The sequence below is a fragment of the Ahaetulla prasina genome, chromosome 1 (assembly GCF_028640845.1).
Source record: "Ahaetulla prasina isolate Xishuangbanna chromosome 1, ASM2864084v1, whole genome shotgun sequence".
Lineage (NCBI taxonomy): Eukaryota > Metazoa > Chordata > Lepidosauria > Squamata > Colubridae > Ahaetulla > Ahaetulla prasina.
Window position 1 is genome coordinate 82796870 of NC_080539.1, and position 18179 is coordinate 82815048.

An 18179-nucleotide genomic window follows, 5' to 3' on the forward strand; every position below is an offset into this window, starting at 1 on the left:
GTCCTACATCTAATTAACAGGGAAACTGGTGCTGAAGTCAGAGAAGTTCCTAAGGATGAATGTGAAAAGAGATTACCAGAGACCAATAAGCAAAAGAAAGAAAGCTGGATGTCAGAACAAATGGTGGAAATTACTAAAAAAAATTGAAGCCAAAACCAAGAAAGACAAAAGATATCAGAAGAGAACTTGACAAAGAATTTCTAGGTGCTGTTAGAAGAACAGTATTGTAAAGACATTAAAGTTTGAAATAGACATTGAATAACAAGAAAAGATCTCAGAATTTCCAAAGAATTTTAGAACTCAGAAGAAGGTTCCAAACTTGAATTGGTATGCTAAGGATACAACTGAACAGACAGTAATTAATTCCCAGAAGATCAAAAAAAGATAGAAGGCATCTAAGGAGTCTATGAAATCCTGTACAATAGAAATGACAGCATCAGGATAACTTAAAAGATAATTCCTACTTACAAGAATTTCTACAGATAATCCTTGCATTATGATGGCATTGAACCAGGATAACATAATTTACAGTATTACATCATAATTAAGGCTGAATCAACATGCCCTTTGATGCTATATTACTATGTGAGATTGTTAATGGAAAGTTTTTGATGGTAACTATTCTTCCGGGATCAGTCACCAAATTAATTCATTTATTTATTCCATTCACTCATTCTATAGTTCTCTCCTCCAGTTTGCTGTAAAGTCATAAACTATAAGCCTATATCTAAACAAAAGTTCACTTTTCATACTAATACTATGAATTGTATAATAAACATTTAAATGGTGACATCTTTTCCCTTACAGCCCAGAAGAAGAGTCTTCCTCATCCTCAAGTGATGAGGATGAAGATGACAGAAAACAAACTGATGAATTATTAGGGAAAGTTGTATGTGTAGAAACTGTTAGTACGGATAAAAAGAAAAATATTTGGTTTCCAGCTTTGGTAAGTACTTACTTTCTGTATTGTTTAATTTTTTTTGAAAGGATAATATAGTCATAAAAATAAGATTGCAATTTTAGTTGCAATCTTTAATAAATCAGTGCTTTGATACGAAACAAAAAATGCAGAATAGCACACAAATTATTATATATACAGGAGACTACATTGATAAAGGCCTTATTTTAACCTTTTGATGCTTAAATTGTAAATGTGTAAATTGATGTTTGTATGTACTCAATAGAGAGTGTATGTTTATGAAAAAATGAAATCCTATTTTGATTCATTTTCTTTTTAAAATACTAAATACACTCTACTAACATTTTTGTTGTTGGTCCATCAAGCCAAATTGGCGATTTGAAAAGGCAAAATCTGCTGTATTGTGATGCAAAACTTATATTTTGGTGGAATGCTTATATTCAGAGATGGTGTAACCTGGGATGCTGGGATGCAAATAGAAGGATGAGCTTTTAGGATTGTATTGCAGATGCAGTCCCAACAGAAATGACTTCATGCACATACTATACACATAGATGATGTGAGGAGGCGCTTGAAACAGCTGCACCAAGCCTTGAGATGAATTCAGAGAGATACTTTAATCATTTTACACAGCTTTATTAATTACCGGCTTTATATCTTGCTTGTGATTTTCTCATGGTTAAAAATGGGTGCTGAATTAGGCAAAGGACTTTTCTTACCTTTTAGGTTATTATGTAAATAATAAGAGGGTGTCATTAGTAGAAATAAAGAAGTAGGCCAAATAAGTCTATTTTGTGCTACTGAGAGTTGGATAAGTTGATCGGTAAGAAGATAGCAACAGTAGTAAGGAATAAGTAGAACTTCTTTCTGTTTTTTGAGATGATCTTAAAAGCTATTATGCCATTGCCATATCCACTGGGAGGTGGCAGATAAATAAAATTTCTTTTCTGCTAATTTAGACCATAGATTTGCAGACTGAAAGAAAAATCCTGGAGTACATTTTTACAAGTCATTTCACTTTAGCCTTAGGACACAAATTTGAAGCATTATCATATAGACTAGGTCCCTTATGAATCAGACCTCTAAGTTTGGTAACTTGACTTTATAACCATCAAGTAATAGTCGGGTTGTATGGCTGGAAATTTAATTTAGGTTAACCAGGATCTTACAGTTATATATATGCTGCTATGAAATAGTAAGTAAAATTAAAATATAGCTCAGTAAACTTGAGATTACAGCAAATTGTCCATAGTGCCCAGAAATGTATTAGTTGCTGGCAGAAATATCATATGCATCTGAGAGTTGGCATATGTTGAGATAGCTTACTAACATACCTTTATTTGTGTCTAACTTCCACTTCTGCACCATCCAGAAAAGTAGGGAATTTTTTAAATTATTATTATTTTGTGCTGAGTTTTGAAGTAGAGATTGCAAGAGGCTTTTTTCTGCTTCACTTTATATCAGGGTTTGGTGAGAGGGAATTCCAGTTAAAGGAATGCAGTTTGTTTTCTTCCCTGAAAAGCAGGCAAAAGTAAAAGAAAATACTCCTCTGCTCAAACTCATGCTGCATCCAGAGGCAGACAACCTCTTTTCTCTCAATCAACACAGGGCTTTTAGGAAAATAGAAGCTGCAGTGCCTCAATTTTCTTCTTTTTTCACTTCTCAGATAAAATTACTTTTTCCCCTCTGCTATGTTACTGTCAGATGGCAGAGGATGATGGAGGCCAAGGGTTTTGTTTTTCATGCAGGAAACAATTTAAGACCCGCCCCCAATTACTTGAAATATGTAGAGTAGTTGGAAAAGGGATTCTTTGTATGCTGAACATCCATGTCAATAACAACCAGATGTGTAGACCTTACAATATGCATACAAATACATTTTTGTGATCTCTTACATAATATTAAATGAAGTTTCTGTAATAATTAAATAAGTCTTTTTATTTCTTTACAGGTGGTCTGTCCAGATTGTAGTGATGAAGTTGCAGTAAAGAAAGATAATGTTCTTGTTCGTTCTTTCAAGGATGGCAAGTTGTGAGTGAAAATGTTTGATTTAATTACTATTTGTCTAAATAGTATGATGTAACTAGCAGAGATGGCAGATGGACACAGATTTGTTTTATTCATGAGAATGAAGGAAGGGGATAGAATGAACAAAATAATTCTGCATCTTGCGTTCTACTTCACAGAGTATGTGGATATACGAATACAGAAAACAGTGTGCCATTTTGTGGTAATATTGAAGTGCATGGATAGAATATTTCTACAATTTAAATATTTTTTCTGCTGTAGGATTTCTAAACAAAATGTTGCTATTCACTTGCTTGTAAATAATTATGATAATAACAATGTGGTATTATTTTAATTAGTTTGAAAACTGCCATACAGGTAGTTATCTATTTATAATAATAATTGAGGCCAGAATTTCCATTGCTGAGCAAGGTGGTTGCTAAGTAGGTTGCGCCCAATTTTATGACCTTTTTGCCAGGTTTCGCTTTGTTGTTAAGTGAATCATATGGTTTAAACAAATCTGGCTCCCCCTTTTGATTTAAAATCATGGAGCTCTGCAGTCACTATATAATTTCAGGAAAAGACAGCTGATTCTATTTCTCATTCTCATTAGCATGTGGGTTACCCAGTCTAGGACACAACGGTCCAGCCATGTAATCTTTCGGTAAAGTCCATTGAATTGAATTGACTTTAGTGTAGTTTGTTGTAAAGAAACCTATTTTGAAGTAAATATAAATATAATTGTTCTATTAGGCAGTTATCTGTGTTTCATCATTAGGAAAACTGGGTGTTCCCCTTCCTGTTTTTTCATTCTGAGTTTGGATTTATAGCTCTTATATTTTTATTCTTCTTGTTTAAGAAAACATTTTAGCACTGTTTAAAATTGCAGATCATAAATCTTAAATTTCCAATTCTAGCAATAATTGACCAGATCTACTAAAGTAGTTTAAGACGTAAGGATTTTTTCCAAAAAGTTTTCAACTTTTTAAAAATTTCCTGTTTGCTTTGTACTAGTAGGAGAGCCACATTTTATGGATAATTAATAATAGAAGATTGCTTCATTCAAATGAAGATTGCTTTATTGTCAAAATACTTAAAATATTTATTTTTTAAAATACTGTTATCATAATTTGTTTAGCTCTTCAGTACCAAGGAAAGATGTACGGGAAATTAGTGAGTCTTCACCAAAACCTGATGCTGCATTAAAACAAGGTAAAAATTAACTTCAAAATTAGAAAAGAGGGACTATGTTTCAGTTATAATTAGCTAGAAAAAAAATGAGTTAGGGTTAGACAAAACTGAGAATTCTGAAAAATGTTTCCAGCAATGTCAAAAATACCATAAGTCAATATTTTATTTTATTATTTTATATTTTATTTTATTATTTTATATATTTTATTTTATTTTCTCTAACTTTCAATCAGAATTTCTTTACTTTTACAAGTGTGGACGTTGGTCTGCCTTCTACATTAGCATTGGAGGCAAGGGCTACAGAGAGTGCTTTATGAGAGAAAATAGGTAGCATTGATCTGAGACATGGAGAAAAAAATCAGATGCCAAAATCTAAATATTAACCTTTTCCTGGATTGAGTGGATTGGATTTTCTTTGTTTTTAAAACTGCATCATACCTATTTTAGATTTTATACTATAACTTTTATGTGCTTCCTGTCCCAAAATGACAGAAAATTATGCCAGCAGTTCTCAGCGGTTGTGCTGCCTACTTTCACCATTAAATAAAGGAGTAGTCTATCATACCTTGATACTATATCTAAGTTTACTGCATAATTAAAAACAGAGAGAATCAATAGTAGAAATGAAGCTATAGTAATTAAAGAATTAAAACATTTTAATGCTTAAAATCAATTTGAGAAACTCTATGCCTAGCAATTATATTTATGCCAAAAGCAGTGTCTTTAATTGGTACCTTAAAAGATAATCAGACATGACAAGGTTAGTAACTACAACTGAAAAAGCCATATTCCTTATTGCTGTCAATTATACTTTAGGAAACTGAAGAGTTTTAATTAGTAACTTTGATCTTTGTAATAAGGGATCTTTTCATGGAATGAAGTATTTCTTCAGGTACTTGAGTCCTATACCCATTTAGAATTTTATTCAGCATAATGAGGACATTGTCTTTGAATAGAGGAAACTCTGACTTAAATTAACTATGGGTAAGAACTTGCAAGCAAACTAAGAAATGGAAAACAAGTCAAACCAAGATATTATATCTGCCTTGTTTAGAAATCCTTTAACTTTTTAAAATTCAGATATAAGCTATTGTTAAACATTTTTTAATTTGTTCATTCACACTTTGTGCATTTGACACATTCATACAGTTAAATAGAAGAAAAAAACCAATATTAAATCTTTAAGGGAAGTCATTCTATTCTAATAAAATTAATGTATTTACAGCTTTTGATCAGGCCTTAGAGTTCTGTAAAAATAGAACTGTTCCTAGTAATTGGAAGACTGAGTTGAAAGAAGAAAGTTCCAGTAGTGAAGCAGAAGAAGAGGATGAAGATGAAAAGGACAAAGAAGATAATAGCAGTGAAGAAGAGGCAAGTATAATCTTATAGTGTAATAAGTTTGTATCACACTGCATGCGTCAAAATTTGTATTTGTAAATCTTGCTATTTGTAAATCAAACTTCATACAAGCAGTAGTGAAAATCAGTATTTGATCAAAGGGAAATTCAGGGAAATTCTCTGTCATTTGGAGAATATACCTGGATGCTTTATTCAAGAATAATAGCTTGAATAATAGAAGGAATATGTAAATATAGAGCTAATGAAGTCATCATTGCAATCATAGTTATGGGTTGAGGTTTTGAAGCATCAGCAAATGTTTATCAGATTGAAATCCACAATAAACCATTTGTTTTTTAAAGGAGAAAATTTTATTCCCAATTCACAGCTTTAATCAAATAACATTCAACAGATTAAATTGCATTTAGTCAGATGTAATTGTACCAGAGTGTTTATTTTGGCACTCTAAAGCTTCAGTCCTGTAGAAACTTTCCTAGGAGTAATTCCAAGAAAGCAATACTAATTTCTCAGTAGAACTTCATAAGATTGTAATTTTTGTATGTATTAAATTTTCTATATTTTCCCACAGTGGAACTCTCTAAATGTTTTGAAATAAAATAGATTTGAAAAAAATATTAGTTTAAAGAAACAATAAAAAACAATATTGAACTTTAGAATAAAACATAATAGTATGATGATGATACTTTATTTCCTTGTTGGTTTTTGAGATAGCAGGCTATATTAATTTGTTTTCTTTATTTATTTCATTAGGAAGAAACAGAACCCTTTCCTGAAGAAAGAGAGAACTTTCTGCAGCAACTCTATAAATTCATGGAAGATAGAGGTGAGCATTTCATTAGGTTTACTGTACAGCTTGTTTAATTGTATGAGAATTTAATATAGTTATGAATCACATTGCTTTTCATTCCTGGTAGTTGAGTGTGTTCCTTTTTAAGATTTGCATTCTTAGTTAATAAAGTGTATACATAGGAATCAAAGGTAATTACAAATATTTTAATATGTAGTGTTACAAGGCAGCTTACTCTTAAAGTTACATTTTAAAACATTGATTTAAAAGGCTACGTTTTTTAAAAAATCTTCTCAAATGTATTTATATAATGTCTGCACAACTTCTAGGTTATCAAAATCAAGCATGGCCCACCAAGCAGTACTATCACCTATCAAGTGACTTTTTCCCAATTGTTGCAGACCTAAGCAGGGAACTAAAATAGATTATCCTTGCTAGCTCCTATATTTGGCAAATAAAGAATTATGGGGGCAGGAAGGAAAATCATCCATGGAATTCCAATTTCTTCCTTCTCTGAGGTTTTCCCGTGGTCCAGATCAGATGGGATGTTTGCAAGAATATGTAGGACAAATATGAATTCTCTAGTTATTTGCCAAAAGCACATTAGCAAACACAGGATGTTAGCCAAAATTTCCAGTAACATGACTTTGTGTTAGTTTTGCAAATGTTTTTTTATCATAAGGTTTCTATTAAGTGCTGCTAAATTCTATTTTGTTCTGACTACCTCTGGACCTCATAGGTACAAGTTTCTGTAATTATTTGGATAATTATTTTATTATAAATATTATTATGTAGCTTATTTGGGAAGACAAAGTAGGAGAGCCACATTTTATGGATAATTAATAATAGAAGATTGCTTCATTCAAATGAGTTGAATTCTCTACACATTTATTTGGAATAAGTAGCACCGAACATGATTGTGATTATTTTTGGCTAAATATGCATAGAATATATGTTACATAATTTTTGTGTGAGACAAAATTGATAGAACAAAAGTTCTAAATTGATTTAATTTCAGTAACGTTAATATGAAGAATTCTCACCATGATCAAGCATTTAATTCAAAATACTTTCTTTCATAGGGACTCCTATTAATAAACGACCTGTCCTTGGATATAGAAATTTGAATCTCTTCAAATTATTCAGACTTGTTCATAAACTTGGAGGATTTGATAATGTAAGTACTATAAACTATGGTAAAAAGAAAATAATGATCTAAAATAACAATAATAGTGTCACTTTATAAAGCTATAAAAAGAGTTGTATAGAAGGTGAGAACACAACTTTTAGGTGTAGTTGTGTATATTTGTTTTTCTTATGGAAAGAATATAACATAGTATTTGAAAAACATTTTCCCACTTGTGCTAGATACATTTATAGAGATAACTGTATATACCACAAAAATGTCATTAAACAAATACTACAAGATGCAATCCTTTTATATATGAAAGAAGTCCTAGCACTAGAAGAATAACATTTAAAAGAGCATTAAAGTAAAAATATATTTATATAGTAAAGTTGTGGCTTATGGAATATGGGTTGATTGTATTTTGTGCTTTTTGCAAACATAGCAATTGCTTAGAATATGGTTGCTTTTGTGTTTTGTCGCACAGTCAGATGTTTATACTGGATTTGGCATTTTTATCTACCTATCAAGTCCTTCCCAAAGATCAGGGATAGGCAGATATTGTTTAATGGTATTAAAGGTATCATTGCAGGATGAAAGCTGTTTCAAGTAAAACTGCCTTTTGCAATTGACTGATGGCGAGTCTGTCAATGCCAATAGCGTTCAAGTGGTGCTCCATTTGTTTGGAATTGTTTACAAGGTGTCTATTCATTGATAGAACTATTGGTACTATCTTTCCTGTTTCTGTTTCATATTACATATACAAAAATGTAAAATTCCAGCCAATTCTTTAACTGGTGTTGGCCTTCATATGCATTGAGTTCTTCCCAAGAACCTAGGATGTTGTAATATATTGGAATTGCAATTGACATGTGGAAATTTTGTCAATGTGCATATTTGCTAAATGCTGATAATAACTGGGACTTCTTCATGCTTTTTCTACATATATTCTACAGTAATGCTTTTATTGCCATTAGTTGTTTCTAAACATTTGATGATCCAACTATGTGGTAATGAATTGAAGACCTTTTTATAATCAATTGAAATCATATGTAAATTGTTTTTTGACTTTTGCAATTCTCCAGGACCAATCAGAGGGTGATCTTTTGTTTTTCCTTTTATTTCCTTTCTATTCTAGTGAGGATAGATTATTTTTTTCTAAATCTTGAATGCCTGCGAGTAATATAAATATTGTAGGCAAACATGTTGTTTGCCTATAGATTCCTATGTTGTCTCTTTCGCTGTTTTTTTTTAGAATCAGCTAGGTTTTGTCAATTATTAATGCTGATCTCACCTTTTTGCAATACTTCATTAAGATGTTTAGATATAATTGGATGCAAGGTAGTCAGCTATTGAAGGCAATTCTTCAGCTTGTTTGAAGAGGCTGCTATTATTGTTGTTGTTATTATTACAAATATCCCAACAGCAAACATTATTTTGGTTACCGTTATCCAAAATTGACACTGTACAGTAGTGAATTATGTATAAATTAATTTATGATAATGGCAGTTAATTGATACTTCCTTAAAATGTTAAGTAAATAAATGATAGAATTGCAATCTAATATACAGGTAGTCCTTGACTTATGACCACAATTGAGTCCAACATTTCCTTGGATGAGCAAGGCAGTTGTTAAGTGAGTTTTGCCCCATTTTACCTTTTTTTGCCACAATTGTTAAAAAATCACTGCAGTTCTTAAGTGAATTTTGCAGTCATTAAGCAAATCTGGCTTTGCCTATTGAAAGCTGTCTGCGAAGTTTACATATGATGATCACATAACCTCACCACCCGGCAAACGTTATAAATTCATGCTGGTTGCCAAGCATCCATATTTTAATTATGTGACTTTAGGGGTGATGCAAGAGTCATAAGTGTGAAAACCAGTTAAAAGTCAACTTTTTCAGTATCTTTGTAACTTTGAACGGTCACTAAACAAATTGTTGTAAGTCAAGGACTACTTGTATATCATTTACTGGAAAAATAGTTACTGTGCTTATGGCAGTCCATTAATAAATTTTATTGAAAGTGAGAAGATCAAGAAATTTCAAAATTTAAGTTGTATTATAGTTTAGATTTCACTTTTGATAGCTTAATGATTCTGTTGATGAGTTAAGACTTGCTCATGTATCTAAAAATAATAACCTGCAAATACAGAGTAGATTAAAGTTAAGATTCTTAAGAGTGTGATTAAAATGGATAACATATAAGTGGTTTATTGGATATAATGCTAACATCACAATTTGTGAAATAGGGCTTGCATGGATTAATTTAAAGCAGTGAAATGACTACTAAGTGGGATTTAAAACGGCAGCTCCAATAGTAATTCACAGCTATAATGTATTCAGTATTAATGAATTCATTAATTTGAAAAGAATCTGAAATTGAGAGTTACATATTCTTACCTATAGCAATGAAAACCTATTTTACACCCTACAAATTTATTTTAATTATCTGTAACGTAGATGCTTGAAATAAATCTTAATTCAGGGTTACCAATTCATTGATTAATTTTTTTGCAATTTAAAATGGAATCTAGTAATCACTTAGATATAACATATATTCTTTGATAAGGTAAGAATATTGTTCATTGATAGGAAGAAAAGTCTTAGTTTAAATTGTAATGAATGGAGATAACAGCCAGTAGAATTGGATATGTCTTTTTGAAGCATTCGGCACACCTATAAGCAAAAATGTCTAAACTTTCATTCTGGTTTTTGTTTGTTTTGGAGAAGGAAAGGTTAGTCATAGCTTCTCCAAATAATTTGTAAATCCAGCTTTCAAACAACAGAGGAATGATATATAAAAGGGAAGTAGTTAATCATTTAATATAATTGCTTAAATTGGCCTTTGTTATGTTACTATAATTAAAGCTGTTGAATCATTAATAACAAAGCTAAAAAAGCTAAAATTATTTAACTGTCATGTAATATTTGAGGAACAAGCAAGATTATGTAAATGAATTCACATCAACCTAACTGGCTAATTTTTTTTTTTATAAAGTTTGTTTTTGGTCAGTCTCATAAGTCTGTTCTGCTATCTACTGACACGTTGTTCCTGTATAACATAGATATCAATGGATTCTAGTGATTTGTCTCACTAAACTGTATAGCTTAGGCTACCTTTCTTTTATTCCAAGCCACTTTAACATTTATTTGGGTAATGTGTCATCTGCCACAGGAAAGCTGAAGCATCAAAAAATTGATAATCCTAGTTTCCTAATTAATTTAAAACATTTATATTGCTGCCCATCTTAAACCAAACTCTGCGTGGTTCACAATGCCAAAATAAAAGCAGTATGTATCAGCAATAAAATAAAACACAACAAAACAAAGAACAACAATAAAGACCTGTCACTATAGCTAAACTTTCCCTTGCAGCCCAACAAATTTGTCCCATGCCAGTTTCACTCTATTCCAGCACTTGGAGGAAAAGATTTAAGTGAATTTTAGAAAGTCAAAAATACAGAGGCCTGCTGGTTTGATATAGTAGACAACATAGTAAAGGTAAAGGTTCCCCTCACACATACGTGCTAGTCGTTCCCGACTCTAGGGGGCAGTGCTCATCTCCGTTTCAAAGCCGAAGAGCCAGCGCTGTCCGAAGATGTCTCCGTGGTCATGTGGCCAGCATGACTCATAGGTAGTCCAATTAAATCCTTTCACTTATAAACTTGTTTCATCCCCTTTTCCCTCTATTCTAGAGCATTTCTAGAATAGGGCAGTTCATACCAATTTTCTCCGAAAATAAGACAGGGTCTTATTTTCTTTTGACCCCCCAAATAAGGGCTTGGCCTTATTATTGGGGGTCTTATTATTTTGGGGGTGCAGGAGGCAGCAAGTGTGGGACTGGATGCCTCATAGCTGCCATCGCCTCCCCTCGCTGTTCTTTGTGCTGGCCGAGCAGCCCATCACATCCCTCCCCACCCCAATGGCAACAGCTGCTTCCCTTCCCTGCCATCTCTTTATCTTATCTTATCTTTCAAGCTCCATCACTTTCCTTGCCATTGTGTCAAGGGAAACATGCTGTAAAAGAAAACCTTATTGTGAGTTTGAGACGTTTGATTGAACTCGCGAGAAGGCTTTCTTTTATAGTGTGTTTCACCGGACACAACAGCGAGGAAAGCAACTGAGCTTGAAAGGTAAGACCTGTGTCCTGCTTCTCGCCCGCCCACCTGCTACCCCCAAATTGCATCCCTAAAGGGCCCGGGTGGCTAAGCAAGGGGGGGTGAAGAGACGGCAAAGGGAACCACATCTCGCTCCATGTGTCTTACTTCTTCCCAGCCTGACCTGCCACCCCTCTCGATAAAGGGATGGCAGGGAAGGGAAGCAGCTAGGCTGCTGTTACCATTGGGGTCGGTGGGATGTGTTGGGCTGCTCGGCTGGTGCAAAGAACAGGGAAGGGAGGGCATGTGTCCCCCCTTCCCTCCCCAGCCTTACCTCCTTAACTCATTTTGGTTGCGCGGCAAGCAACCAGAGGAAATGGCGGGACCAGCTGCGCATGCATGTAAGTAGATAGTTGGTGGGGGCTTATTTTGCGGGGGTGGCTTATATTATCGCATGCGCTGAAAAGCCCGATTGGTCTTATTATCCGGGTATGTCTTATTTTTGGGGAAACACGGTAGCTATTCAAGAAGTGAAGGGAAAGGAACAATTCCATCATATGTCCTTACACTTGTACATCTATTATACCTCTCAAGTGCATCTCTAGTGAACAGACTTGGGAGGATGAAAAAAAAAACTACATCAAAGCAATAAGAAGAAATCTGTTTACATTAAATTTTTACTTGAAATTTCAGACCTTGTAGAATGAGTTATTTTAATCATCAGGGTGTTATTTATTTAAGCTTAAACAAAAGGCTATTCTTATTATATTTTACAGATTGAAAGTGGAGCAGTCTGGAAGCAAGTATATCAGGACCTTGGTATCCCCGTCTTGAATTCTGCTGCTGGATATAATGTTAAATGTGCTTACAAAAAGTAAGTAATTAATATAACATTGAATGCTTTAGTTTGGCACTCAAAATGAATTACCTCATCCAAAAGTGCATTCAGTTGTACAGGTAGACTTCAACTTACAGTCATTCATATAGTGACTATTTGAAATTACAATGGTGCCAAAAAAAAAGTGACATGCCCATTTTGCACACTTATGACCATTGCAATATCTCCACGGTCACGTGATCAAAATTCAGAGTTTTGGCAACTAACATGTATTTATGACTGTTGCTGTATGCCAGGCTCATGGGATCATCTTTTGCAAATTTCTGACAAGCAAAGTCAATGAAGAAGCCAGATTCTCTTAACAACTGTGATACTAAATTAACAACTGCAGTGATTCACTTGACAACTATGGCAAGAAAGGAGCAAAACTCACTTAGCAACTGTTGCTTAGCAAACAAAAATTTTGAGCTTAATTGTGATCGTAAGTTGAGGACTGCCCATTTTTGGTTCTAAAGCTGTCCTAGACATTTTCACATGTTTTTAAGCTTTTACTAATCTCAATCTTCCATCCTTAAGCCATTTAACCTTTTGTGACCCATTCCTAAACTACTGTAATTTAACTAATGAATTCATATCATCAAAGTGTAATTGTAAAGCAAACCATTGCAAACTGATTTTGCTTGTTGCTGTCATCTTTTAGATATCTCTATGGCTTTGAAGAATACTGCACTTCAGCTAATGTTGAATTTAAAATGGCACTGCCAGAGAAAACACCAAGCAAACCTTGTAAGGAGCATGAACAAGAGGTGAAAAAACAGGAAGAAGTTGAGCTAAATATAAAAGAAACAAAGGTGAAAAATGAAGAAAAAGATGATGAAATAACAACAATGAACAAACAAGTCATACTTACTGAGAATGAGAATGAAAAAAAAGAAAACGATAAAACCTCTTCTTTGGTAAGGAATGCCTCTCCCCTCCCCCAGTTTGGTTTTAGTGCATAAATTATTTTTATTAAACATTTCAGGGAATGAATGACATTCGCAGAGTTAAGAGCTTCAACTTATTTTGGACAAAATAGATCTTTGGAGGATTTATTAATCAAAATATTTACACTTCTGAATAAATATTAGCTTTTACGAGAAACACTTTTATAAGGCCAAATCACAGGTTATTTGTGCCTTCATCAGCTTAACAATTCTTTTAAAATGTTACTTAGAACCTTTTGGATTCCATATTACCTGCACAAATTATATGCATGTGCTATATTTAAATATGGATAGATTTGCATGATTTATAATTGATTAATGTTGTACTTTTTAGATAGTGTAGTATCACAGATTGTAACATTTTTTTCTGTTCAAAGTTTTAAAAAGGGGAAAGTAAACATGCAGCTTTTAAATTAGAAACGATTTGAGACTTGGAATTACTTCATTAATCTAATCTTGCAGTTGTTATTTATGTTTAACAAGAGAAATATTAATCACAGCATGGTGTTAACTCTGTAATCAACAACTAATGTATCATACTAATGATACTTGCAGTACAAGTGAAGGATAAATATATCCATATTAGCTAGTTATTTTCTAGAACAAGAACATGTTCCTCTTTTGCATTCCTCACACTGGAAGAGAAGTGCAGGAATCATTCCAGAAAAAAATATTAAATCCTTATATAAGTTTTAGGGAGAAGTTTAAAACTACTATTAATAGAGTTACCATACAAGTAATTCTATTGGTGGAAAGTGAAGTTTCAATTACTATATAAAGGCCTAGTTGTGTGGTGATGGAGACGGGGGAAAAGCAGGAAAAATAAAAATAACATTATTTCCAAAGGCCCAGATGATATTTTGAGATCTAGTTTGGTACGGTATTAAAGCACCAGATTAGAAACTACGAGTTCTGGGCCTACAAGTTCTGAGAGAGAGAGACAGACAGACTACGAGTTCTGGACCTCCCTTAGCATGAAAGCCAGCTGGGGAACTTTGGGCCAGTCACTCTTTCTCAGTTCAACCAATGTTACAGGAGAAAAATGGGAATATTAAGTATGTTTGTCATCTTCAGTTATATATTTAAAAAGGCAGGGTAAATAATAAAACTGAATGTTGACATACATTAATCTGATTTATCTTACAGGTGGTCCTTGTTTAATGATCACTCATTCAGCACACATTTGAACTTAAAATGGTGTTTGAATGAATTGTAGTCACAAGCAGACCGTACAGCTGTGTCCCACAGTCATATGATTGTCATTTGCAACCTACTCTGCTGGTTTTCCACAACCAAAATCAATAAAGCCAGTATGAAGTTGCAGTTATTTGAGGTCTTTACTTAACAACCTACAAATTCATTGTTTAACAACAGCAACTGTTACTTTTGGAACTGCTGTTGCTAAGTGGTGCACTTAGAAAATGTTTTTTCTATTTATGGCCACTTCAGCTAACAATGGAATTTTCTATCTTAATTAGTGTCAATAAACAAAAACTATCTGTATAGGAATGCTTTCTTTAAAACAATCTTTTAATCAAAAATAAGGGGAGAAGTTAGTATTTAATACTGAGATATATATTATTTTCTATTCCAAAGAATTGCTATAATTAACTGAAGATTCGGAATTTCCTCTATTCCATATAAAAGAACTTTTTTATTTTTCAGGCAAAATTTTAATTATGTCAAGCTTATCTTGGGGTAAAGGTTACTGGCAAATATATGCAGACATACACGAGTGTAGTTACAACACCCATGAAAAAATAACTTTGCAACCAATTCTCATATTTATAACCTTTACTGTGTCTGTCTCTTAGTCACATGTTCACCATTACAATCTGGTAGTATTGTCCTACGCTTGACCTATGTTGTGTTCCCCCCCCCCCCCACAAGCCTAGGGATTGCTTAAACAAGCTATCTCTTCCTGAGCTGCTTTTGTTCATAGCACAGCACATTCCCTGAAAAGTGCTAATCGCAAGTTAACAAGCTCAGGTCTTTGACCTTAATTAGAGTTAGACTCCTCCCTTGCTGTCTGACATTGACAAAACCCTAATCAGTTTCTCCTTGAAGACTTTTTTGCCCTGTGGGTTCCCTGCTAAGAGCAATGAGTGCAGTAGGCAAACAGCTGGAACTAGCACATTCCTTTCAATGTGTACTTCCCAATACGTGCCTGTTTAGTCACTTGTAATCCCAATGAATGTAAATACAAACATCAATTCTCTTCTTGCTAATTATCCCAGTGCTGGGATAAGCATTCCAAAGAGGAACAGAGTGAAAGGAAAGGATTATATAACATTTGCCCATTTATCTGGTTTCCTTGTGAATCAAGGTCTGGAAGCACTTTCTGCCATTTGGGTCACAAAATCAGAAGCACAATCACAGTCATGTGATTTTCTCTTAGCGATTGCTAGCTCAATGACCAAGCAGTCTATTCCAATTGCGTAACTCTTTTGATAATAGACTTCCATCCTATTTCTTGCTTGAAGTCATGTACATCATCCTCTTTTAAAGATGCTGGGCAGGGCATTAATTTGCAAGCAAATTTATTTCTAAACATGTGCAGTTTTTCATACCTAACAACGAAGCTGATTCATAAGCATATCCACACCACACCTTTCTTAACAACAAAACATGAAAATGGACTCCTATTGTGGATGAATAGTAAGGATGTAATGTAACTTAATTGTTCGGTTTTGGTTTCTTTAATTGTGAATGATAACAATGTGGTTCTTTCATATAGGGGATTAAAAAATGTTTTCAGGAGCCTCCAAATGACCAGGAGAAAGAGTTAACAATAACCATAACAAATGATGAAACCAACATGGAATGTAAAGAAGACACAGAATGTAAAAATCTGGAAAATCAGAATACCATTCCAGAAACTGAAGAGAGAGAGATATCAAAGTAAGATTCTTTTATTTTCCTTAAATTTTATGAGTGGAGCAAGGTTTTTTTTAAAGCAGACTTTAGCAATATTTTTAAAAACTGTGGAAGGATAGATATCACATTTCTTATCACCATTCTGCCTTACTCAGAAATTTTTGTTGTATATAATTTGTCTGGATATCCAGTGTATTTGCATCAGTGTTGTAAATGAATTTTTATTCTGGTTTTTGATTAACCAGAAATTCTGTAGGTATTAAGGAGACTGTTGAAGCATTTGCTGAAGTAGTTCTGCTCATTCTTCCACTCCACTCATTGTGTTTGGCTGGTCAGTATTGGACAGAATGAATGATTCATGTAAAATCACTTGGAAATGAACATAGTAGTATCTGTGATTTTGCTGTCATTTACTAGAGTAGGGACTCTTATCTTTAAGACATTTAGATTTTGAGGAGGAAAGGACTCCCAGAACTAATGTGTAGGAGTTTTTCTGTTCAAATTTTATATTGTATTATTAATAAGACAAGTGAGTTAATTTCTCAGTTAACTGCAATAGCTGTTTATTGAGAATTGCTATTACCTTTTCATAATTACATGTTTCCAGTGATTTTGTTGGTGGAGTTTTGAAATTAGATTGTGACAAAAACCTGCTAAAAAAGTAGGGAGTTAAGTAAAAGGAGCCTTTTAGAAAATGTAGGGAAGGACTGTAGGTATGGAATAAACTTGAGAATCATTTTGGAAAAACTTAAGTTGCCTTGCATACTTTAGAATTCATTAGCATATGCCACCTTTAAATGTAAATGTTTTAACAATGTATCTGTAACCCACAGTAATGTTAAATACAGTGAAACCTCAACTTACTGAAGTTTGATAGACTTTACAAGGCAGTTTATGTCATTAACAAAATGACATTGTTTAAATGACAAACTGTACATGACATAATTTGCATCATTAACACCACACAAATTAAATAATTTGTGTCATTTCATATAATGTTCTCACATAGATGTGAATAAATATACAATAGATGCAAATGATATACTTTGTATAATCTATGTAATGTCAGTGTGAAAATGACATAATCCAATTATATGATTTATTTAATGGATATTTTTGAATAATGAATATTTCTTCCCCCATTAAAATGAAGTTTCACTGTATATTGGTACTATACAAATGGTAATGTCTCTTACTAACCCAAAACGTGATGTGACTCCCTTATATTTTTTACTAATAAAAATAATATATTGAATTTCAGCTTTTAAAAAAAGTTATTTTACAGCCCTCAAGATTTTAGAAAATTCTGGGCATTACATGTAGAAATGTTGATTCTGGGTTGAGTTTCATTATCATACAAAGAATATATCTATGCATCTAAAATATGTTAGTCATGTGACTGAAATATGCAGTGTCATTCTTTTGTTTTAGGATATTGGGCAATAGAACTGCTCCAGAATGTTTATATGTTTGTGTGCATGTGTGTACGTATGTGTAGGGGTGTGTGTGTGTGTGAGAGAGAGGTACAGTAGAGTAATTTACATTGTCAATGTAGTGTTTATATGATGTTTTACATGAGAAGATACTGCCTCATAGATCATGTTTACACCTCATGTTAACACAGAAAGCATTAGTGATTTGCTTTCCGTGTGCAGTTTTCACTGTTCTTTTGTTCTGCTTCAGTTCCATAGATTGAATATATTGGTTTGGCTAGGTAACAAAATTTACTGATGCCATTAAACTTAACAAACTATTTTTGTATCTGTGGATGGAACACTGCAAACACAGGTTATAGTCATGGAACATAGTCACGGTTTCCTGTGTGGATGTTTTTTCATCAAAACTTCATTCTTATGCTGGTTAATGATCACAATAAAGTATTTCATCATCAAAATGTATTTAGGTATAGTGTTTGGTAATTAAAAAAACAAGAAAAAGTTGAGAACCTCTTGCTAACCTGTTACACGTAAAATACAATTGTAAAATTATT

The 18179-nt window shown here is 33.2% G+C and overlaps 1 protein-coding gene across 4 annotated transcripts in view; it reads left to right on the forward strand.

The window, feature by feature from the left end:
- ARID4B (AT-rich interaction domain 4B) overlaps positions 1–18179 on the forward strand; it is an 85003-nt gene that overhangs the window by 39346 nt on the left and 27478 nt on the right. For all 4 annotated transcript variants that reach the window (XM_058166185.1, XM_058166174.1, XM_058166201.1 and 1 more), the window contains exons 8-16: positions 808–946; positions 2871–2950; positions 4065–4138; positions 5343–5492; positions 6231–6299; positions 7346–7440; positions 12265–12362; positions 13027–13282; positions 16050–16213. In XM_058166185.1, coding sequence (XP_058022168.1) covers positions 808–946; positions 2871–2950; positions 4065–4138; positions 5343–5492; positions 6231–6299; positions 7346–7440; positions 12265–12362; positions 13027–13282; positions 16050–16213 — 1125 coding nt within the window. The remainder of the gene's footprint in view (positions 1–807; positions 947–2870; positions 2951–4064; positions 4139–5342; positions 5493–6230; positions 6300–7345; positions 7441–12264; positions 12363–13026; positions 13283–16049; positions 16214–18179) is intronic.